Below are 25,252 nucleotides of genomic sequence, written 5' to 3'. Positions count from 1 at the left end.
ATGCACACACATTAAAAATGTGTTTATGTCAAGGTACATGTAGCATATTTAGGTGAATTTAGCTGGTGACTGTAAAATGTTTTGCTAAAGACAGTTGAGGTGTATATAACATATTTAATGCATTTCAAATGTGCATCATAAACTATAAAACTCTGTGTTGGCTACTAAATTGCATCACTTAAGACTACAGTATAAGTTTTGTTCTCCCTACCTTCCTGGCTAGCAAAAACCGCAAAAAAAATGACATGCTTTTGAAACACTAAGATTCTTCTTCAGTCATACTGAGAGATAAAAACTGAAGTAGCAAAATGTAAATCTACTGTACAGAGATCAAAATGTAAATACGTTAAGGCACAAACTGACATGATTCAGTACTGCAGTGTGAAAAGTGGCAAAGTCTTTGACTGATGCTAGGTTCACATTTGGCGTTGCGGGAACATTTACAAAATCGCATGTACAAAAAATGTGTATCTTTTTTGTAGGTGTGTGGCGATACCCTTAACTCTTAATGGCACCCCCACACACCTTGGAATGTATACCAAAAGAATCTTTAAAACGGTCATGCATTTTTCACATATAAGGCAACTTACTGAAATTAACTGGCTGTCCTAACCGCGATACCGCACAAAAGAATCTGCAGAGTTGTGAACAGAGCCCAAAAGGTAGCCATGTACTGCTTGATTTTCTCTAGTTCAGTCTTCTAGCTGGACGAGCGAAATTCAATGGACTATCCCATCCTTGCTAACAGCGTAGATGAATAAATCTCCACTGCCGGATACTGTATGCAGAACCCTCAGCTTCATGGCTGCCTGAGAACATTACTGCCGTCAAACAGGATGCAGTCACTGTTTGTGCAATAATTTTCCACCCTTGCTCAGTCACTTTTTTAAACCAGGTGGTGCTTGTCGAGCTACCCACGGCTCGGATTTTGGCAGATTTAGCTAGAACTGGCCAAAATACGAGCCGTCTATGGGGGGCCTTAAAGGAAATAGGACAAAAAAGTTAGTTTAAATAAGGTGTCAGATCCTGTCCAATTCTCTAGTTCAGTCTTCAAGCTGGACGAAAGAAAATCAATGGACTAACCCATCTTTGCTAACAGCGTGGATGAAGGAATCTCCACTGCCGGCTACTGTATTCAGCACCCTCAGCATTTATGGTTGCCTGAGAACATTACTGCAGCCAAACAGCGACTGCATTTGATAGGATGTAGTCACTGTTTGTGCAATCATTTCTCCCCTGGCTCAGTTGATTTTGAAATCCACTTTTTTGAATCAGGTGGTGCTTGCAGAGCTACTCACACCTTGGATTTTGGGATATTTAGCAAGAACTGGCAAATACAAGCATTCTATTGGAGGGCATTAAAGGAAATATGACAAAGAAGTTAGTTTAAATAAGTTGTCAGATCCTGTCCAATGTATCACACTTGGTGGAATATAATGAACATTTTGAGAATTAAATGTCCTTTCAGTATCAGTAAATGCTTTTTCATGGATTTTTTTTCTTTAACAGTCTTCGCAATGTCAAGAAGATGCTAGTGAGGGACAGTTAATGGATAAGTTCACCTTTGGGAACATATTACATGTTCCACCCATTTTTTAGGATGGAACAAGGAACATGTTCCCATAGCTGCAGCCGAACCCGCTGTTCCGCTGACAGATAATACGGGTAGAAGTATCCCCGTACTATTTGTTAGATTTGAAAATAGCGCGGCTGTACGGTAAATACCACTTAAAAATCTACTGATCGCTGGTGCAATGCTTTCCAGACTCCTGTAGACAAAAATAATAAATCCACATTTGTTTACCTGCAAAAAAAAATGTGCATTTATTAATTTTTGTCAAAAAGGTGGATTATCCTTTAAGAGAGTATATTGTCCTTGGTTCCACTTTAACATTTCTAGTAAAACTTTAACTTTCCCGCACTCTCCCCTCAAGCCTTCCTATTAGTTGCTGAAGCCAACTGTCATATCGAAGTACAGATGGGGAAAGTTCAGGAAGTGGGAGTAGTGGAGATAAAAGAAATCTTTACAGGGAAGGCCCAAGTCCACCAATTAAAAATAAAATAAAAAATGCACATATATTTGCAGAATAAAATGTTTATTATTCTGACAATTAGCCTGCATTGTAACAGCACTCAGTGGATCACAGGTGCAATGTCAGGCTCCTGCAAACCTTCCCTCCCAGGTCCCTGTCCATACTGAATATGGACTTTCATTTGGATAGCTGGAAGTGACAATGGACTAAGAGTGCACTGATCACCACACTTGCGTTCCAATCCAGAAACGCAAGTCTGTCTAACATAGCAGCAGACAGGACTTTTAGATTTTTCAATCACAGCTGTCTGTAAATGAATGAAGTTATACACAGCTGTTCTGATTTCAAATCTGACAGCTGCTGCAGAGAAGAATCCCCACACAGGGGGTGTGATTTGGGGTCTGCTTGACACACATCCCTAAACATGGACGTAACATGGGGCTCAATTCACTAAAGAATATTACATGAGATAATTGGATCTTGTGACAAATTTTTTCAAAATGTCAATTCACAGTAAGTTCATGCGGTATTTACCGCACAAGTAAAAAATGCACGGTAAATACCGCTTAAACTGACTCTAAAGTCAATTCACAAAGCTAAATAAATACATTTGTTGAAAAAGTCATGGTCTAGCCATGTGTTATTCAAGAATTAAATAACGCTGCTTGTTAGGCACCCAACAGCATCCTTAACAGCCAGAATGGTTGTTAAGGAATGTGCGGCTGCCAGCACCCTTAACAACCAATAACTGTCGCGGTTGTTAAGGAACGGGCAGTCGCCGCATCCTTAACAACCGATGAGTCATCAGCTGACTGTATGCTCATCAGCATCAGCTGAATGTAAAAAAAAAATTGCATGCAATAAATAGGAAAAAAAATGTTGTGAGGTCCCCCCACACCAAACCATACCAGGCCACATGCCCGCAACATGGGAGAAGGGGGGGTGCTCTGGGGTACCCAAAAGCACCTTGTCCACATGTTGGGAACAAGGGTCTCTTCCCCACAACTCTGGCCGGTGGTTGTGGAGTTCTGCGGGCGGGGGGCTTATCAGAATCAGGGGGGTGCGAACTAGGGCGCTGTGTGAGGAGGTGTGCGGGAAGTCGGCCGCTCGGAGCCTCGGGTAGAACGGGAGGATATACGAGCTTTGTGGGCGGAAATAGAAGAAGGCCCGGTCTGTACATTTTGAAAGTCCATCTCAGTGGCTTCATGTTGGCGATATTGGATTTCCTTTGCCACAAAGTGGTTCTTTCATGTCCTTGTGCTTAGCAAATTTTCTGGCTCTTGGATCTGGTAGTTTCTTGAAGAATCCTCTTGGCCTGACATGAGCTCCCAGACTGACCCCCCAGGTGCGTTTCTCCAGTCCAGAAGAGGGAGGCTATCTGTGACCAGACCCTAATACAGCACACCCCTTAAAGGGACCTCTGATTGACGTCATAAACGCCCAGACCGGCAGAGGAGGTGATTCCTGTACCAGGCTGTACTCCATTAGATGGGAGAACCTCTGGCTGATTTATATGATTAATGCGCATTAAGACTGCGCTTCTGGCGAGTTTGTAATCTATTTATCGCACGCCACCGGATTATTATTTCCCACACTGGGGCGACAAAGATTCGCATTAAGATTTTGGAACTGTTCACATATTTCCTTGCTGGGAATTAACTCCCATTATCATCATTATATCCTGCACTGTTTATGGGACTTTTTTCTCTCTATGCATATTATATAGTCATAATTTTTTGCGGACTGCTATTTAATCAGCTATTGGCTATTTTATTTACGTCACAGTATATATTTATGTCACTTCATTATTACTGTTTAGCATGTACATATATCTTATTATATTTTAGTGCTGCACTAATTTTATTCTTATCAGAATCTGGAAGCCCCCTTTAGCAAGTGGCCCTCACATTCTGCCCCCGCCCCCAATGTGGTACATGATACCCCTGCTCATCCACCCACAAAAAAGTATAGTGGTTTTACACGTCCTGTTTGACAAGTCCTTTATTAAAAACACAAAAATAAAAAGGATCCTTCATCACCGCCGACTGGCGACAGCATCAGGGCACAGAGGAAGCATTTCCCAGTCAGGCTTTGCAATCACAAGACATAAATAGCATGGAGAACTGGTGTTGCATACAGTTACTAACATATAGCCAGTAGTTTCTAATGTTGTTAGAATTTATCAAGGTACATGTGTTTTATGGCAGTGTAAGGCTGAACTGCAGATATGGTTTTTATTGCATAGTTACATCAGTCCAGAGTGGACCAATGAAATTGTAAGATCACAGCCCCACCTCCCCATCACATGCAATCAGACAAAGCTTTGTAGCTAATAAAAAAAAAAATACAACGCCTTCTGTAAATGGTGGCTGTGACCCCCCCCTGGGCATACTATACAGAAGGGGAGCTGTTCAGGACAGAACTCCAAAGCCCAACACTTTATGCCCTAAGCCCAAAAAAGTACATGAGGTTTTTTTTCCAGCGTATTCAGTCGTTTTTGATTCTATAGACTTCAATGGAATTGGCAGTAAACATGCGATATGCTCAGTATAATGTGTTTTTGCGTGTTTTCTTGTCTTTAAAGTATATTGCCACCTTTACGCCTCACACTTGCAGTTGGCAGTGAAAACAGGCAGTTCAGCCATGATTTTAAGCCCCCCCTGCAAAGCTTCAAAAGCAGCAGTACAAGGATATATGGCATACAATGGAAGTGGATGGGCCGTGATGCAGCTCACTGAGCTTTTGAGGATTAAAACAGGCAGTCAGGAGGCAACATAACGCCCCCTTACTGCCTGCCAGAAATACTCTGAAGAGAGATGCACTGCAGATCGGTCTTCCAAGGGCCAATGTAAATGTAAGGCAGCCATGCTATCAAATCTGACCCCCCCCCCCCCCCCCCCCAACGCTATACACTCTATTTGTTATGTGTTCCTAGTCACAGAGCATGCCTAACATAATTTAAGAAAAATATTTCTTACCTTTCTAGTTGTTTCTCTGTAGCAGGTTTATACATAATGCTCTATAGGCAGCTTGTTTTGTTCAGAAGAGCTTGCAATGCGCAATTCCGGACAGATTTGTTTAAAATGCATTGACATACAATGGACTACAAAAGCCTTGGAATCTTTCACCTTTTGTTGTGTCAACATCTTCTTTACAACTGATGATCAAGATTAGTGATAAGTGTGGGTGTGTTAGGACTAGGATCCCAACCCATCTGTGTGACACATCTTCGGCCAGGGCATTCCCCGCAGCCACACATGTACAAGCGGCATATGTGCAGCTGCAGGGTGGGCAATGTCCTGGTCACGGAAGATTGGCCCATACAGGTTACTGTTACCTGGCAGGCTCGCACACATGGGTTTGGATCCTAGCCTGAACACGCCTGAGGTCATCACTGATCATGATCACCATCACAGTACAGTCAGGGTTAATTATGGCAAACAACTTCCCAGTCCTCGCCTTAACATTACATAGAAAGGGAATACCAAATAAGATTTTCCAGCACATAAAACAGTAAAAGGTAAGCAGCAATTTTTAAACATTGTAGTAAGGTATGCTATGTGAATGGGAACATATAACAAATATAAATGTAGGTGTTATCCCAATTTGACTGCAAAAGTGGAAATACACTTTTAGCCCTGGTTCACACATACAGTGGTTATAAAAAGTCTACACAATCCTGTTAAAATGTCAGGTTTCTGTGATGTAAAAAAAAATAAAAAAGAGACAAAGATAAATCATGTCAGAACTTTTTCCACTTTAATGTAACCTATAAACTGTACAACTCAGTTGAACAACAAACTGAAATCTTTTAGGTGGAGGGAAGTAAAAATAAAAAACTAAAATAATATGGTTGCATAAGTGTGCACACCCTTAAACTAATACTTTTTGGGTATGAGTCTATCAGCATGGCACATCTTGACTTGGTAATATTTGCCCGCTCTTCCTTGCAAAAACACTCCAAATCTGTCAGATTGCGAGGACATCTCCTGTGCACAGCCTTCTTCATATCGCCCCACAGATTTTCCATCGGATTCAGGTCTGGGATCTGGCTGGGCCATTCCAAAACTTTCTTCTTCTGGTGAAGCCATTCCTTTGTTGATTTGGATGTATGCTTTGGGTCGTTGTCATGCTCAAAGATGAACATTCTCTTCATGTTCAGCTTTCTAGCAGAAGCCTGAAGGTTTTGTACCAATATTGACTGGTATTTGGAAATGTTCATAATTCCCTCTACCTTGACTAAGGCCCCAGTTCCAGCTGAAGAAAAACAGCCCCAAAGCATGATGCTGCCACCACCATGCTTCACTGTGGGTATGGAGTTCTTTTGGTGATGTGCAGTGTTGTTTTTGCGGCAAACATATGTTTTGGAATTATGGCCAAAAAGTTCAACCTTGGTTTCATCAGACCATAACACATTTTCCCACATGCTTTTGGGAGACTTCAGATGTGTTTTTTCCAAATTTAGCCGGGCTTGGATGTTTTTCTTTGTAAGTAAAGGCTTCCGTCATGTCACTCTACCCCAATGCCCAGACATATGAAGAATATGGGAGATTGTATTCACATGTACCACACAGCCAGTACTTGCCAGATATTCCTGCAGCTAATTTAATGTTGTTGTAGGCCTCTTGGCAGCCTCCCAGACCAGTATTCTTCTTGTCTTTTCATCAATTTTGGAGGGACGTCCAGTTCTTGGTAATGTCAATGTTGCGCCGTTTTTTCTCCTCTTGATGATGACGGTCTTCACTGTGTTCCATGGTATATCTAATGTCTTGGAAATTCTTTTGTACCCTTCTCCTGACTGATAACTTTTAACAATGAGATCTCTCTGATGCTTTTGCTGTAGGAGGCGACTAATGAAGGCCATAGACGGGACGTTTATCAGCCGAGTTGTCGGCCGATAAACGAAAAATCGGTCATTGCTGCCACCAATGCTTCCGAAAAATGGCAGTTTTTTGCAGATTTTCCAGCATGACCGATAAAAAGAGACGAGAAGAACCGCAAAAATCGTCAGACAACATTGCCCCACTAACAGTGTGAATATCGGCCGATTTTTCGTTCGGACGAAAATTTGGCCGATAAACGACCCGTCTATGGCCTGCATAAGGAAATGTTGGAAAGACCTACTAGAACAGCTGAACTTTATTGGGGTTAATCATGGCAGGTGTGTACTGACTCCTATTTAACATGATTTTGAATGTGATTGCTTAATTCTGAACACAGCTACATCCCCAGTTATAAGAGGGTGTGCACACTTATGCAACCACATTATTTAAATTTTTTATGTTTACTTTCCCCCCCTAAAAGATTTCAGTTTGTTTTTCAATTGAGTTGTACAGTTTATAGGTTACATTAAAGGTGGAAAAATTTTCTGAAATGATTTATCTTTGTCTCTTTTTTCATATCACAGAAACTTGACATTTTAGCAGGGGTGTGTAGACTTTTTATATCCACTGTATGTGTTGCAGGAAATGCTGTGATCCCCATGCGTTTTCCGCACCGAATTGCAATTGTACTGTGTTTGCAATCCACTGCGGGTGTCAATATAACGTTAATGACACCCCAAATGCACTGAAATCGCAGTGAGGTTTGCCCGTAACGGATCACACGGTACAAAATGATCATGCGGTGCATCTCCAAAAAGGTGCTTGCACTTCTTTGGTGCCATGCAGTGCAATTCGAGCTCAATCAAAATAAATGGGCTCCAGTCGCAATGGAATCGCATGTAAATAGCACAGGAATGCGCTTCCTAGGCTATTCACATGCGAGCTGCAGTGTGAACCCAGGCTCAAATACATACAGAGGTAGCCATTACTGAGCTCACCTACAAATGCTAGTTACTTGGCCATAATACTGATAATGCTTTATCAAAACATTGAATCGCTGACCAGGTGTTAGCAGAGAAAGTGTGTAATGACTTAGATAAGTGCTGCAAAACATTAAAACCAATGGATCAGCATAGCAGTCAGGCAATTATTTTTTAGGAGCAGGTTAAAAGAGGCAACCTCTGTCTAACAGCCTGGCCTGTGTACTCTGTTTTCTTCTACAATAAATACTAAATAAAATGAAAAACTTGTATGATGTAACAGTAAGGCTACGTTCACACTAGCATTGTGTGCAGGGGGCAGAGAGGCGTTTGGGAAGCATTTTTACCGCTTCCCAAACGCCTCTGCCAATTCTGCACATTACAGCACATGGTGCTGTTCTAACGGGAGCGTTTGCGTTGCGTCAAAACGGACGCCTCTGGTCGAGTCAGGAGGCGTTGAAGCCTCCTATTCTCGTCTATGGTGCCGCTCCGCAAACGCCCGGCTGGCGTTTGCGGTTGCGACGCGATTGCGGAGTGGTAACACCACTCAAACTGCATTATAGGCGTTTGTGGGGCGTTATTAAAGCTCGGCAAATGCCTAGCAACCGCCGCTAAACCACGCATGCGGTGTTTGCGGAGCGTTTGCCGAGCGTTAGAAAACGCTCCGCAAACGCCGGACCAACGCTTGCCAAACGCTATAGGGGCGTTTGGCAAGCATTGGTAAAACAGCCAAGTGTGAACGAGCCCTAAAACACCTGCACGGCCTTCTACACAGAATCCACAGCTGGTATTGTTTCATGTGGACTGCAGGTTGAGTTCTTCATGGCCACGTAACAAATGTATATGGCAGCAGGAAAGGTGGGCTCTAGCCTAGGTGTGGACTAGTGCTGCTGCATAATCATGTTTTTTTAGTGAACATTTGTAGAACGTTTTCATGCTTCATGTGTTTTTTAAACACAAAGCGCATTTGCATGCCTCTTTCATGTGCTTCCACAGAAGTCAGGGGTCAAAATCATACTATGCTGCACCAAAAGAAGCACCTGTACCTTTTAAGAAGAATCCTGTGACCTCAGAATGTTGAATGGGCACCATACAGAATAATGTGATTGTAGCACAATGGCAGATGTAGCAGAAATTACTCTAGTGTGAACGGGGCCTTAATGGCCAGCCGCTGCATATATGCATCCATGGCAGTTATGGTTGTGTGCTAAGAACATGCTCACTGCATGTTCCCAGCACGATGACCGGTCAGTGTATGATCAAGGGCCAGCAGGATAGTCTGCAGATCATGTGACTGCTGTAAGAGGCAATCATAGTGGTAACAATGGGCAGCACAGTGGCTAAATGGTTAGCAGGTCTGCCTGGCAGTACTAGGGCTGTTGGTTCGAATCCCAACCACGGCACCACCTGCCTGGAGTTTGCATGTTCTCCCTGTGCCTGCGTGGGTTTCCTCCGGATACTCCGGTTTCCTCGCACACTCCAAAGACATGCTGGTAGGTTAATTGGCTCCTGTCTAAATTGACCCTAGTATGTATATGTATGAATGTGAGTTAGGGACCTTAGATTGTACACCCCTTGAGGGTTAGGGACTGTTGTGAATGTACAATATATATCTAAAGCGCTGCGTAAATTGACAGCACTATATAAGTACCTGTAATAAATAAAAATATATAACATGATCAGGATGCTGCTCTGCCTAACAGCATTAAAGTCTACATAAATATTCACCAGCAGCTATCAGGAAGAAGATGTTAAACCCTTACATACACCCAGTGAAGTGACTGGCTTCAGACGATACAATGAATGAAACAAATCATCCCACATAAGCAGGGGCAGACTGACCAATTGGAAACTCGGGCACTGCCTGAGGGCCCGGGGTCAGTGGGGGGCCCCATGAGATGCCCCTGATACCTTTTTCATAGGCTTTTTTGAGTTTGGGCAAGGACACAGGGGCCCCATGAGTTGTCAGTCCGCTCCAGCACATAAGTTGTACCTGTTTAGCTGCAGTCTTCTCTGCATCCATTCAAAGTGCTGAATTTATATAGTGTTCAGAATAAAGGGGGCGGAGAGCTAAAATTACACTCTGCAGAACTCAGTGAGGAGAGCTCTGAGTGCTGATTGGAAGAAAAAGACCCCCCTCCCCCCCTCCACACAGCTCACAGGAATAGAGCTGAGGCTGTTGATCTGCTGAAAGCCCCTCCTGTCACCATTTTTCACTCGTTGTCAGGAAAACTTCTAAGAAGTGACTCATGCTGATAGTAGAGGAATGTTCATATTTCATGTCTGAGGTTTACAACCACTTTAATGAAAGCTCAGAAAATAAATATACTACTAAGAACAGCATAAAACATGTACTAATGGGCAGGTATAATCAGCCTTTATTGTAGCTGAAGGCTAGAAGCAGTGAGTAGACACTAACTGTATTACAGAAGCAGTATATACAGGACATGAAAATTATTGTTAATGCTTTTTTTTTTTTCAAATAACAAAGAGGTTTTTTCTTACCTGCTCTGTGCACAGAGCAGTTCCAAACCTCCCCTTCTTGTGCCCTGCGCTGGTGCTCCTGGCTATTCCCCTTCGCTGAGTGCCCTCGAAGGAATCCGTTTTCTATGGAGGCACTCATGCAGGCTCGCTCCTGGGCCTCGCTGTCTGAGTCTATAGACACAGACAGTGGGGATTGCCCCCCGTGCTCCTTCGTCGCTGGCTTTGACAGCCATTGGCTCCTGCTGCCTCAGCCAAGCCTGTTAGACTAGGAACTGAGGGGAGAAAAGAGCTGATGGGCACAGCGCTGGTTCAAACCCAAACCTGCTCTTCTTGGGTCCCCCGCTGGTGCGCCTGGCTATATAAAAGCAGTTCCTGTTACACGTATATTTTATCCAGCATAATCTTTTAACACGTGTAATAAGAAGCAGTGGCTAAAAGAAAACAGTGAGTGTATTAAATGAGTAGTGTGTTGTGTGTGCGCAACATGGGGGTGGTGAAAGTATTGAAATGTTGCACTTACCATGTGGGCAGAGTATATGCCACCCTTGGTATGTAGCAGTGTGGAAGCAGTAAAGTATTGCACATATACTCTGTGAGCAGTGAGCGTAGTACACATGTAGCATGTGTTTACATGTGTATGCATTACACGTGTAATATTCAGAGTCATGTGACCAGTAGCAGACCACACACACACACACGCACAGCTCTCTCTCTTTCACCGTACTTTCAGTCTCCCCTCTGCTGTCCTTCTCCTCTAGCCACAAAGGCATGGCTTCCTCCCGCTGCTACCCTGACCTCCTGCCTCTCCCCGCCACCCTCTGCTCTTCCTCCTCTTGGACCCTTTCTTTTTAGTGTCCCAGAATTCCCTGGCCCACTGGCACCCAGCTCCACCTTTTACCTGCCTGGCCCGGCCTCCTTTTTCCACTCGTTGGGTGCCAAGCATGTGGGCATGAAGCAACGCTACTTCAAAGGAGTAACTAGCAGCGCCAAGAATGAGGGAAGAGCCAATCGAGGGGAAGCACGCGGATGGAATGTAGAAGGATGGAGAAGGCAGCACAACAAGGCGATTTCAATAGAGCACAGAACAATCGAACATCTAGAGCATACGTACACTGGACACTACATAAGCCAGACGGGCCGTCTCTCCTGATGAGGCTGGTGCTCGTTAGAATAAATTCTGAATATTACAACATAAATTATGTCTAAAACAAAGCAGCATGGGGCTTCCCTGTGTAGGTCCCAACAGGATGCGGGGTCAACACATGCCCTGCCAGTGCTCCACAGCTAAAAGTGTATTCTGGGATGTGTAGTTATAAAACAGTTTGGGGTGCAATAGCTTACCCAAATTCAGGCTAATGTAATAATAAAAAGAGATCCTCTAAGATTTGGCCATTTTAGAGAGAAGAGAAAGTGAGATAAATACAAAAACAGCATCAAACATACTCAAAACCTGTCACTAAACCTGTACTGGAAGAAATATGGGGGCTGCCATTGCATCTGAAAACACTAGCCACCACTGACTGCACTACTTTGAGTAACTAACCTGGAATAAGCATGCAGCAAGTAAAGTCTCAGCGAAGTCCGACCTCCCAAAATGCATGCTTCTTCTTGATCTGTGATTCAATGTGTATATCTGATAAACATGACAGCCAAGCAACTGGCATTTACCTGGCCATTACCCTACAGGGAAGACTATAAAAATCTAACCTGTAATTGCCATAAAAAACGTAAATAACGGCATTAGTTTAAGCCGAAGACATAACTGGTGCATGCAGAGTTCACTCTGCATGGACAGAACACTGAGTGAGCCCTGTGTCGCATGTGCATGCGCAGTAGTGACATTATCACAGTCCAGCCATTCAAATAGCCAGAGAGCGTGAACCCAGAAAGAAGATCGGGCAAAGATGGAAGTGCCAAGAGTGGTGATAGTGCGCTGCTGGGGGGCTCTGTTTGTAAGGCAAGTCTGCCACAATGTGCTAGTATGTGTTGCAACTTAGCACATTATGGCATTGATCTGCAGGGGACCACTGCAATTTGTTTTCAAAGTTTACTGCCACTTTAACTCATTGGGCAATGGATTGCTACAAGATGCTGCTCACATGTAGCAGTTAAAGAAACCATTAAAACTGAACTCCAGGCAGATATAAAAGACACAAATGAATCCAACTCAGGGGCGAACTGACCATCTGGAAACTTGGGCACTGCTCGAGGGCCTGGGGTCAGTAGAGGGCCCCATGAGATGCCCCTGGTACCTTTTTCATAGGCTTTTTTGAGTTTGGGCAAGGACACAGGGGCCCCATGATCCCCTATTGCCCGGGGGCCCCATGAGTTGTCAGTCCACCCCTGATCCAACTCTATAATAATAGATACAAAAATCATTGTTTAAATGCAGTGAAAGTAACTAAATGTAACTTTGAAACTACTGCACTCCCCATGCAACAGATCTAAGAGAGTGGGAGGGAAAAGCAGCACAAGGAGTCAATCAGTGTATAGCACTGCAAGAAACATGCTCTCATATCATGGCCCAGTCATAGGGTGGTAAGGAAGGAGACCAACAATTGAAAGTTAAAGTGCAAACAAAGAAAGATCAGGTCCCCTCCCCTGCCAGGCAGAACAGTGCTGTGTAAATCTCAGGACTGGATGGGCAGTTATATGAATCCTTTTAGCAGTTAAAATGGCCCTCATCTATGTATCTCTTCTGTATATTTAATGGTTTGCCTGGAATTCAGCTTTAAAGGAGAAGTACAGCCAAAGCTTCTTTTCCTGTGGATCAGAGGAATGCAGTTCGTTCTGCATTTCTGTGACCCATTTTCAGCTGACAGCAGGCTGAAACCCGCTGTCGGCTGACGTCACTCAACCGGTCCAGGCTAGGGAAAGATCCCGACTTTAAAGTCAGGATCCACCCTGGTCTGGAGTGGCACCTTCGTAAGCCTCTCAACGATCTGCTGAGAGCCTGAGCCAGTTGCTCCCTCCCCCTCCAAATCCCAGCACTTTGGAGGGGAGGGGGCCCTTGGGGGGGTAGGGGGGCAGAGCTGAAAGCTCAGAGAGGTCATGTGATCGCTGAGTTCTCACCCTTAGAGCCAGAAGGGGACAGAGTCCACCTAGGTAATTATACTTCCCTTTTAAGCAGTTTGTATATTCATCGTCTTTACTGATATATAGATTACAGGTTAACTGTATGGTGTGCCATTGTAGTAGAACTATAGGCAAAACTTTTTTTTCATTTTGGCTAGAGTAAGGAAAGCTCATAACCCCTAGCAGATTCCTTTTTTTTTGCCATCTATGTCCCATTGCGGAGATTTACCTTCACTACTTATCCCATAGTCAACACAGTAAGTGAGAAGAATTCATTGCGAATTAAAGGAATTCCCCAGTGTCTAGAACCAGTGTCCCCACTGGAAGAATTCCCATCTATTACTTTTCTGGGAACAACCCAAAATCAGGGATTTTCTTTTACCTTTACTTTCACTGATAATGGTAAACATGACAAATAGAGAGGGTGAATCTCCTTAATGGGGGCACAGACAGCAATAAAAACTGACAGGGGTTCTAATCGCTCTTCACTCTGACCAAAACTAAAAAAAAAGTTTTGCCTTTAGTTATTCTTTAAAGGCTTGCATTTTTTATATAATGGTGTCACATCCCTACAAAATTTCTTTTTCTTCTTATGTAATAATGAACAGCATCAAATGCATTTTCTCGCTAGTTGCTGGTGTGATTATTGAAAACAATTACACTTTCTTTTGAAAGATATCAAGCAACCATTGCTATGCTCTGCCAAGAATACTAGAATAAAAGTAGAGCTGGTGAGTATTTGCAACCAAATACTTTTCTCATTTTAAAGGATACAAACAGGCTGCTTGGCTGATATTGCAACAAGAGCAACTACGCATTTTAAAAGCTAAATGTGCAAAGGCTTCTAAAATCCTGAGTCGGATAAATGTCACGCAAAAATTACTTTTTCCTAATTTATGAAAAAGTCAAAAAACATAAAATGATACCATTACCGAGTGGTATTTTTTTAAAAGTGCAGGCTATGGGGCTGCCATTCTGGCTTTTCTACCATCCAGGACTTTGACCCGAAACAAATCTGCAACAGAGGAGCCCAGACTCACTGGCTACATACTGGTTCTAGGTCAGTGATGGAGAAGGTAGCGAAGTTAATGACATATCAGTACAGAGGGAGCTTAAAGGATAAGTTCACCTTTGGGCACGTTACATGTTTTTAAGGTGGAACGTGTAACATGTTTCCACAGCTGCCACCCGATCCCCCCCTCCCTGTGACAGTAGTACAGGGAGAAGTTCCCCATGCTAGCTGTCACTTTTTGACCACTGCCCACATGGTCGGGTCAGAGAGTTCTGTGAATGAATAAACTACAATTACCAACAACCTTTGCAGATGTCGACTTGTAGTTCTCCATGGAGCTATGGTAGTTCATTGAATTTTCCTGTCAGTGTTAAACTGTCTGTTTGTACAAGGTATGAGCACACAAATTAAACTGATAGGTCTGCAGACTTGCATGGCACCAGCAATCTAATGATCGCGGGTGCGATGGTTTATAGGCTCCAAAAAAAATACATTTTTTACCTGCAAAAAATGTGCATTATTTATTTATTTTTTAAAAGTGAATTTATCCTTTAAAAATGAATGTGCAGCCAACACTTTAAGGGGCCCACTCACACCTCTACGGTGCAGTAATGGACATTAAGTGCATTAACAGATTGAGGTGCCATTAATTCTGAACAGTACTTCAATGCTCTAAAGGTAACACAACCCGTAGTCACATGCATTGCAGAGCACCACAACACATGGTAACATCTACCATGCGTTGCCAAAAAATGATGCATGTCTGTTTTCCTGGACGATCTGGCAGCCTATTCACTTGAATGCAATGCATGTTAATACAGTGCACCAGGACTCCAAGGTTTGAATGAGCCCTGAAGAAATCCTATACCAAGAGAAATATGTAGGCTGCCATTGCTGAAATCTTGTCTCTGGTCTCAAACCTTTCAAAATCAATGATCCAAAACAAGCATGTAGTCAAAACACTTGCTCTTGATAACGATGCAGAAAGTACTGAAGCTAATGGATTAGCATGACTGTTGGGCAACTAACATCTTCAGAAGAGTTTAGCAATTGCATCCTGCATATCTCAGTGCAGTTTTACTTTACATACAAGGTAGTATTCCACGGAACGACACAAGGGCTGTGCTGTATGGCAAAGCTGTGTAAAGATCAGTACCAGAAGAAGAGAAATAGAAATCCACTGGCAGGTAAAAACACTACTATATACTATGTATTCTGTGTATTTAGCTGACTGCTGGAACTTCAGCTTTAACAAAAAGTCATCTCTTAGGTTCCCTCCAAGGGAGGTTAACATAGTAAACATTTTAGAGGTGAATTTCCACCTATTTATACATATGATTTTGCTGTAATAACACAATAATGAACAAAACATTATTGAAGTATGGAAGGAAAAAATACTTCATGGCCTTTAATCAATAGGAAACATGGTTTCCTGTGAGAAGAGATGAGAACATGGAAAAAATCTGGATTTCACATCTTTATAAATAAGATTCTTGTAGAACATTAAAACTAGGCAATACTTCAATAAAAAGCCCAGTATAGCTAGAAACAAACATCATCCACCTAGAAATAGATATTTTTTTTCACCTCTTCCTAAAAAGCTGATTATTGCCTAAGAAGTCAGCCAGTTAGGCCTTGTTCATATCATACGTGCAGAAAATGATGGAAACTGATGCACAGATTTCACTTGCAGAACTATCAGTTTTCATGTGCATTACAATGAGTTTTATACATGTTGTAGACTCCTGCGCAGAAAAAAATCTGCAAGTGATACTAGTGCTGTGGTGAGAACAGGGCACATAGAGAACAATTGATTTTGTTGTGCCCTTGCAGAATGCTTGCAGAAAAACAGATGTCTGCACCATGGTGTGAACGAGCCCTTAAAAAGGAACTAAACCCAATGACTTAACGGTTTCCAAAAAAGAGTTACATTGCCTGCATGCCAGGAATGCTAACTGTCACATTTGCTTGGGCTCCCAACCAAACTGTCAAAGTGGCTTGTGTCATAACTGATCACATATGCAGCACCTTGGCAGTTGCAGATAAAACTTAAGCAAAGATGGCAGCTTCCTTGGCTGAAAAGGATAGGAGGGTTTAGTTCCACTTTAAGTATTACCACTCTAACTCCAACACTATTGCTCTTCAGATGTTATCCTTGCTATTTAGAATACTGTATATACAGAGAGATCCTGTCATTAAAAATACAATTGGAAAACAGGCATACAGTGGGGATCGAAAGTTTGGGCACCCCAGCTAAAAATTTGTATTAATGTGCATAAAGAAGCCAAGGAAAGATGGAAAAATCTCCAAAAGGCATCAAATTACAGATTAGACATTCTTATAATATGTCAACAAAAGTTAGATTTTATTTCCATCATTTACACTTTCAAAGTAACAGAAAACAAAAAAATGGCGTTTGCAAAGGTTTGGGCACCCTGCAGAGTTAATATCTTGTACTGCCCCCTTTGGCAAGTATCACAGCTTGTAAATGCTTTTTGTAGCCAGCCAAGAGTCTTTCAATTCTTGTTTGAGGTATCTTTGCCCATTCTTCCTTACAAAAGTCTTCCTGTTCTTTGAGATTTCTGGGCTGTCTGTCACGCACTGCTCTTTTAAGGTCTATCCATAGATTTTCAATTATGTTGAGGTCAGGAGATTGTGAAGGCCATGGCAAAACCTTCAGTTTACGCCTCTTGATGTAATCCCCCGTGGATTTCGAGGTGTGTTTAGGATCATTATCCATTTGTAGAAGCCATCCTCTCTTTAACTTCAGCTTTTTCACAGATGGCATCAAGTTACCATCCAAAATTTGCTGAAATTTTATTGAATCCATTTTTCCTTCTACTTGTGAGATGTTCCCTATGCCACTGGCTGCAACACAACCCCAAAGCATGATTGATCCAACCCCATGCTTAACAGTTGGACAGAAGTTCTTTTCATTAAATTCTGTGCCCCTTCTTCTCCAAACGTACCTTTGCTCATTCCGGCCAAAAAGTTCAATTTTAACCTCATCGGTCCACAGAACTTGTTTCCAAAATGCATCAGGCTTGTCTATATGTTCCTTTGCAAAGTTCAAACGATGATTTTTGTGTTGAGGACGTAGAAGAGGTTTTCTTCTGATGACTCTTCCATGAAGACCATATTTGTACAAGTATCTCTTTATAGTGGAATAGTGTACCACAACTCCAGTGTCTGCCAGATCTTTCTGGAGGGATCGTGCAGTCAAACGTGGGTTTTGAATTGTTTTTCTCACAATCCTGTGAGCTGTTCTGTCTGATATTTTTCTTGGTCTTCCAGATCTTGCTTTAACTTCCACTGTTCCTGATGACTGCCATTTCTTAATTACATTCCGAACAGAGGATATTGACATCTGAAAACGCTTTGCTATCTTCTTATAGCCTTCTCTAGCTTTGTGAGCGTCAACTATTTTCAGTTTCAGTTTTCTAGACAACTGCTTAGAAGAGCCCATGGTGCTGATTGTTGGGGCAAGGTCAGATGAGTCTGGGCATTAAAACCTTTGAGATTGACATCACCTGGTCTTCCCAGACGATGATTGAGAACAATCCATGACACTGGCAGGTCTCAGCTTGGCAAAGGGGGCAGTGCATGCTATAAATTCTGCAGGGTGCCCAAACTTTTGCAGACGCCATTTTTTTGTTTTCTGTTATTTTGAAAGTGTAAATGATGGAAATAAAATCTAACTTTTGTTGACATATTATAAGAATGTCTAATCTGTAATTTGATGTCTTTTGGAAATTTTTTCATCTTTCCTTGGCTTCTTTATGCACATTAATACAAATTTTTAGCTGGGGTGCCCAAACTTTCGATCCCCACTGTACCAGCAAAAGAGAGAACATATCTTTCCTGCTTCCCATTCTTCATTCAGAAGTCCTCCACTGAAGTCCGCAGGGAAACCAACACGTCCATGGGTATTGATCTCCTTGGTCCTTCACAGAGCCCATTGCTTCCTCCTGCAAACTTCCACAGCTGTGTTCTGTAATGATGCTGAGGACAGAGGAAGGAACCACTGATCTCTCCTGTTCTTGAGACATGGGTAATGGAAATGTTTACCTTTTTTTTTTGTTGCAAATATGCCCATTTGCCAATTTTGTTTTTAATGACAAGGTAGCATAAAAAATACATAACCTTATTATGTGCAACTCCAACAGTGATGTTTAAATGGAATTCATTTTGATCATTCGTGAAGGAGGGTAGTTAGGCAATATATAGCCCTACATTTATCAACTTCCACTGAAGAGCAAGGGGCTGTGAACAGTCTGAGCCCTGTTTTTTTAAATGAAACTGGTTTTACAGGAAACCTGTATTAAAAATAATATGGAGGCTTGGACTGCTAACCTCTCTTGGCTGCTATGCGCATATATTGGATTTCACGCTTTCTAGATCATTGAATAAATATCTCAGGGCTCTGACTGTTTTTGCTGTGTGCTTGGCTTTGGTTACCATGTAATGCTAAAGTCATCGCTTCAGTATGACTGGCAGGCAAACAGCATTTTAGGAGGAGGTCACAATGGCAGCTCTTGCAACTTAGCACAGGTTTCCTTTAGATGGATGGCGCTTTTTTATCATCTTGTGAAGATCTGCAGCAGCAACCCATCGAACAAACAACTCGCAGGCTCAATTTCCACAGAGCTTGGCACTTACTAGATCAAGTCTGCAGGTGCAAAAGAGCTCATTATTCACCTTAAAGAGGAAACAGAGGCTTCTTAACACAATACAATCAGACTAATTAAACAGGCACAAGGATGCAACTGTGTGGAATTGGTGTCCTCTGTTGTGCATCCAGCATGGACCTGCACTGTATGTATACACCAGCCTCCGTTTCCCATGCAGGACAGCATCGAGTTCCCTACTCCACTGATGACCATAATACCACTGATCTGACAAGCATTAAGCTTTTTGAGCTTGATGGTTGAGGATATGGAGGCCTAGTGAGCTTCACATCAACAGTGTCTTGTCTATAGCAACTAAATTTCCAGTAGTTATTATTCCAGTGCAGGCTAAAAACACGACCGGAAACTAGTTGATTTCAATAATACCAGCCCTTTTTCTTATTTTAGTACCAATCAGTCCAAGTGTGTGCAAGCAATAGGGACACTAACATGTAGTTAACAACTTTGAAAAAATATAAGCAGGTTTAGATCCGCAAATGTGGTTATTTTCAATTGAATTTAATCTATAGAATAATTTGGATCTCCATGCACCAGAGCTAGAGCAGGAGGACGGCCATGTGATGATGTCACCAGTGATACAACTAATGACATCATCACAGCTACTGGAAGCTATGCTGCATATAAGTGTAGACAGAAGTGAAGGGCTGGGTGGGGTGAGGTTGGGGGGTGGGGGAGGCTGTTAAAAGAGCAGGAAGGGGTAAAGCCAGGATACACACTCGGGTCTAATTGCAGGCTGGTGATGATGCAATGTGATGTCATCAGTGATGGCATAAAACAGGCACATAGGCTTCTTACCGTCTGTATCGGTGTCCTGGTGCCATGGTGGAAATGGGGGCAGTGGACGACCGGGTGAGCGGGCAAGCAGTCGAGCAAGGACATGGATGGGAGACACCGTGAGCTCCCAGTTGGTGATACCAAAGTCTCGTAGGTGGGCACGGGCGTGACTGGAGAGGCCAGCACGAGTGTCGAAACCAGCACCACAGAATTCACATCGCATCAGGCTGAAGGTACTGGGGTCAAAGTTCGCCACTGCAGAGGGGGGAAAGGAGATCACCTGGTGTCCTGTGCTTTTTCAAAATTGCTCACCCGGCCTCCTTTGCTAGTAAATCCCAGCTTAGTTAACTCCAGTGCTGCCTAATTTGTCTCACTTGAAGGTTTATTCAATAAAACAGTGCAATTAGCAAACTTACTGTAATGAATCCATGTTGTCCTGTCTTGGCTTGAGTAAAGTGACCCCTGATTTGCAGTGGATTACTGCAGTTTGTTCTTTGCACTGTTTGTAAAGTAGCCCATTTGTCTTCTATATGGATGCCTGGCTCACCCATCTTATCCCATACTTAGCTATCTGTTGTGCTAAAGGTCTCTTTGCACAGATTTCTCTAGCCCACGCAGTGACCATTTGTGGATAAACAATCTAATAAAGTAATCCTAATCTAACAATCTGTGGAACAAGGCTGTTTGTACATCTAAAAGGCAAGAAAAAAACTCCAGTTCTGCAATGATCACACCTAGTGAATGTAGGTATCATATTGATTACTTCTACTTCTCTATTTAGAAGTCCATCTTGGGCATTGAACATCCACAATTCACATCATTTAATGCAAGACTGGCTGAATCACCATCAGAGCTTCTTTCCTAATGAGGCCAACTTTCCCAGGACATTCCAATGGTTTGTGCATACATTATGCTTTGTGTACACGTATGCTCTGCCTGTGCTTGTGTTCCAATCACTGCAGGGTTAGTGGATTTAAAGCTGAGCTCCGGGAATGAGACAAATACATCCTGGCAGTGGGGCCCCCTCCACTGCAAGTGTTAAATGCTCATTCAGTCTAGGGGTACAGGCATAAGGTGGATTATGTAGCTTATTCTTGGCTCCATCAAGCTTTGTCAATCCTTGCAATTGGTTCCCCACAGTGTCCTCTCTACGCAGCTTTAAGCCACAACTGTCTGCTCTCCTTCTCACGTACAATGCAGGGTTTAGAGCCCTGCACATGATGACACCAAGGGACCACCCACAGCCTAGAGATTGAGAACGGCGATGGAGCCAGCAGGAGCCAGGGACAGTTTAACTAATACACCTTATCCATGTACTCCAAGATTAAATAAAGATTTAACCTTTACAGTGCAGTGGGGCCACACTACAAGAGTAGAGTTTGTTTGATTCCCATAGTTCATATCATTAATGACAAAGCAACAAGTTTGCTCTAATCACCTTTCTCCAGCAATATATAATCACCTTTCCTTCCATTCCCCACAGCTCAGTTCATTGCTGGGAGTTGAATAAATTGCCCAGTACTTCTGGTTATGGAAGAGCATGTGACTCGTTAAATGAAAGAGCTAGGCCAATCAGCGCTGTCACCGGAGTCCAAATTCCTGTGTAAGCTATGACCTTGGCCAATTATAGCTTACATAGAGCTTCCCTTTCACTCCCAAATGACTAAATGGAATGACAGGGGAGCAAAGATAACGTAAGTGTAGGCATCTGGGGAGGGCTTCATTAACATGAACTTGTTTGCTTTATCCTGCATGGGCAAAGTACAGATTCACTTTAAAGTGAACCTGTCATGTGATAAATATGGGAGCTGCAAATGATGGCCTTCTATTGAAAGCGATAGCATCTTGGCTGTGTCTGGCTTCTATACTTCTGAATCACAGACAAGCATGCAGCAAATGAAAGTCAAGACGTTTGAATTCCTTATATATCTATTTATCATTGTCAGCGACTCAAAGTATGCAAACCATTACATCTGCATGACCGACAAAAAGCTAGCATTTCCAGGAGAGGTCAGCCATGGCAGCCCAGATGTTTATTTTAGGACACGTTTTTGTATATAGGGACAATGCACTTTATGGAGAAGTATTAGGCAGAGAATAGGAGCAGAAGAATGGCCCACCAACAGTAATTTATAAGACATGGCCTTGCTGTGAGCAGAAACATGATGGCAGCATGCCCAAGTACACAAAGCATTAATCTATACAGCTTTCATAGTCTTTTCCCTTGACAGCTCAGCTGAACATCTGCACTATAACTGTGTTTCGCAGTGTCCATCCCAGCTTCTCCTGTCATTCAGTGTAAGGCCCTATGCATATGGGTGAATAAGCACCTGATAAGAGATGTTACTTGATGCCTGACACATTGCTAAAGAAGAACTAAAGAAGAACTCCTTTAAGGAAAACTTTAATGTAGTTCTAGTCATCAGTTTGAGATCCATTTTTGCTTTTCTTATGCTCTATTCCTCCATATGTGACTCCGTAACCAGCACAAGGAAATGCACCCCAAATGGCATGAACCATCATCCCTACATTTTTTAAAGAGCTCATTTCTAACTATTATGTACATGGAAGTATCTGTATTTGATAAGCAGTCTTTGCTTTGCGTTGATCCTCATAACTTACTAAAGTCTCAAAAAATAACAGACTCTGCAATACCTAATGCTGTCAAGACAACCACAATGCACCTGGTTGCCAGAGACTAGACTTGTGTGATTCGTTTACTCACAAATCGAAATTTGGAAGAAATTTCCGTTATTCGGAGATTCGGATGTATCCGAATTTTCAAAACATATTAGTAATGAATTTCAACAAATCTGCAATAAATAAACCGAATTACCAAATTTGAATTTGAAAATGAATTTGAAATCGAAATGGAAACATATTGCAATAAATACTGTAAGGTATAAAAGTGAAATAAGATGATGATTCCTACTTCGGCTGTTTTACAGAATAGAAAAAAACAGAACTGAAAATAATAGACTAGAATAAATAGGATAGGTAAAGAATACAAAATAATAGTATAAAACAGAATATAACAAAACAGAATAGAACAGAATAGAAAATTAAGGAATAGAATACAATAGAATATAAAAAGAGAATAGAACAGAAAAGAACATAAAATAGAATAGAAAAGAATAGAATAGAACAGAAAATTAAGGAACAGAATAGAATAAAACAGAAAAGAAAAGATTAGATTATAATAGAAAAGCAAAGAATAGAAAAAATAAAATAGATTAGAGTAGAATAAAATAGAATGAATATAGCATTCCTCCAAAATTCAAATCGATTTGAAAATAATAAATATACAAAACGAATTCCGAAAACAAATAATTCTAACATAACGAAATAAAATTATTAACTTAACGAACGAATCAGAAATTAAAGAAACAAAATTTATAGTCATGTACAACCCTATTAAAGAAACCTCCCCTTTGCCTAGACTAGTGGTCTCCAAACTGCAGCCTGAGGGATGGATGTGGCCCTTTGCTTGCCTTTATCTGTCCCTTGGGGCAGTTTTCCTCCTACTGATTTGAGGCACTATTTTTAACCATGACACCAACAGTGGGGCATAATTCCCCCAACTGACACCAACGGCACTATTCCTCCTCCTACTGACCACAGGCACTAGGCAACTGAACACCTTGCCTGAGACATTGTTTAGTCTCACTGCCGTGGAACCTGGGACATTTTCTACCCCTACTGGCTACAATCTGCCCCCCCCCCCAAAAAAAAGTATAAAGGATAGTAAATAGGCCCTTCGGAAAATTTGGAGACCCCTGATCTAGACTTAAAGTGACATGATAGAGCTCAATTCATTGTTTCTTATACATAGCAATGAGGGGGTACTTTTTATCGTACAATAAAATGAGATCTGGCAATGTTGCCTTACTGATCCCTGCGTATGTGATTGTAAATGACAGGTTCATTTTGAGCACTAATTACATCTATGTTAATGACATAATCTTAACATAATTCTGCATAAAACACCTCAGTCTTCTAACATATGAAGGGATTAGAAAACATTAAGCTGAATATGGCCACTCTTCCTCAGACTGTCATAACTGTCAATAGTGGGGGCAAGAACAGATATGCATACCTTTTCCCTGATTCCCAATGACCCTAAAGCAGGAGGGGGCCAGATATAATTAGTATAGTGATCTGATTTAGGAAATTCTGACGTTGAAACGAACAGCCCTCCCAGTTTCAGAAAGTTAGACAAAATTAATGTTATGTTTACAACTCTAGAAAACTGCCATCTGAAAGTAAGGTAATATGTTTTTTTAGATTGGAGTTCTTCTTTAAGCTCTTGTCAGCGTGCTCAGGATGACTACCATTCACTTCTATGGAGAACACAGGTTGTGCATGTAGCAGAGTTCATAGGTGCAATACACTTCGGTGGATCACAGCCCTGATCTCTCCTGCGTCTGTATGACAACCACTGTTTCCTTACCTATAGGTAAATGGAGGCCGACTCAGTGATCTTAGGATGTGCTTATGAACCCGTGTGCATTTTGCCTTTTGTATTGTGAACAATATTTTATCCTGTGCTACTATATTTTCTAATAACTGCTCATATACACTTTAGTACAAGACAAAATGATCATCAACAATGTGTGATTAATTTAGCATTTTGTACCAGTTAAGACAGTGTGCCAACTATAAAATACAAGGATACAGTAAAGTAAAGAGCATACAATTCAAACTTGAACGTAACCATGTAGGTAAAACCTCAGTAAGATGAAAAATATTGAACTGTATAAAATAAATGTATGAATTTTAAAGGCAACCTGTACTGAGGGAAACAAGGAGGCTTCCATTTCTGATCACCTTGTCTGGCTGTCCTCAAAACCTCACTCTTTAACAAATTCAATACTGACTTAGCTCCAGTCAATAACTTGGAACAAGCACTCATTTATTGAAGTCAATCATTTATTGAGGAGAGTGAAGTCATAAACGTCTGATCTGAATGCTTGTCCTGGGTCAATGACACAAAGTATTGAAGCCGGCATAACAGCCGATCAACAAGGTGAAGTTAGCAATGGCCACTTCCATGTTTCCCTAACAGGTTGCCTTTAAATGAAGGTGTTGCAGTAAACAACAAACAGATTTCACTTTTTATCTGAATAATTACAATGAACAAACACCCCTTGTTCTTTTTTTTTTATCTCAATATTTATAATTGAGATCATTGCTAACTCAGCTATAGCTATTGTGGACATTTAAAAAGAACTCTTGAAAATGATGCTGTTTATAAGGGGTTAAGTACAAAGAGGTGTATGCTACCTTGTGGACTTATCTATTTTATTTACTATTTACTGAATGCCAGGAGTGCAACTATTGCTATACTCCCCGTGCTCTGACAGAAGAGATGAGCTCTGTGACA

The 25,252-nt window shown here is 41.9% G+C and overlaps 1 protein-coding gene across 4 annotated transcripts in view; it reads right to left on the bottom strand.

Moving 5' to 3' along the window:
• Window positions 1-25,252, bottom strand: part of LOC149436934 (protein Wiz-like) — a 129,899-nt gene that overhangs the window by 59,884 nt on the left and 44,763 nt on the right. For 3 of the 4 annotated variants that reach the window (XM_089661259.1, XM_089661262.1, XM_089661261.1), the window contains exon 5: window positions 19,891-20,124. The exons of the other annotated variant lie outside the window; for it this stretch is intronic. In XM_089661259.1, the coding sequence (XP_089517385.1) occupies window positions 19,891-20,124 (234 nt within the window). The remainder of the gene's footprint in view (window positions 1-19,890; window positions 20,125-25,252) is intronic. 4 annotated transcript variants of the gene reach the window in all.

The sequence above is a fragment of the Staurois parvus genome, unplaced genomic scaffold (genome assembly GCF_062004578.1).
Source record: "Staurois parvus isolate SC_StPar_1 unplaced genomic scaffold, SC_StPar_1.0 ptg001328l, whole genome shotgun sequence".
Lineage (NCBI taxonomy): Eukaryota > Metazoa > Chordata > Amphibia > Anura > Ranidae > Staurois > Staurois parvus.
Note: the sequence above shows the minus strand (reverse complement) of the source record. Positions and strands in the feature narration are given on the sequence as shown.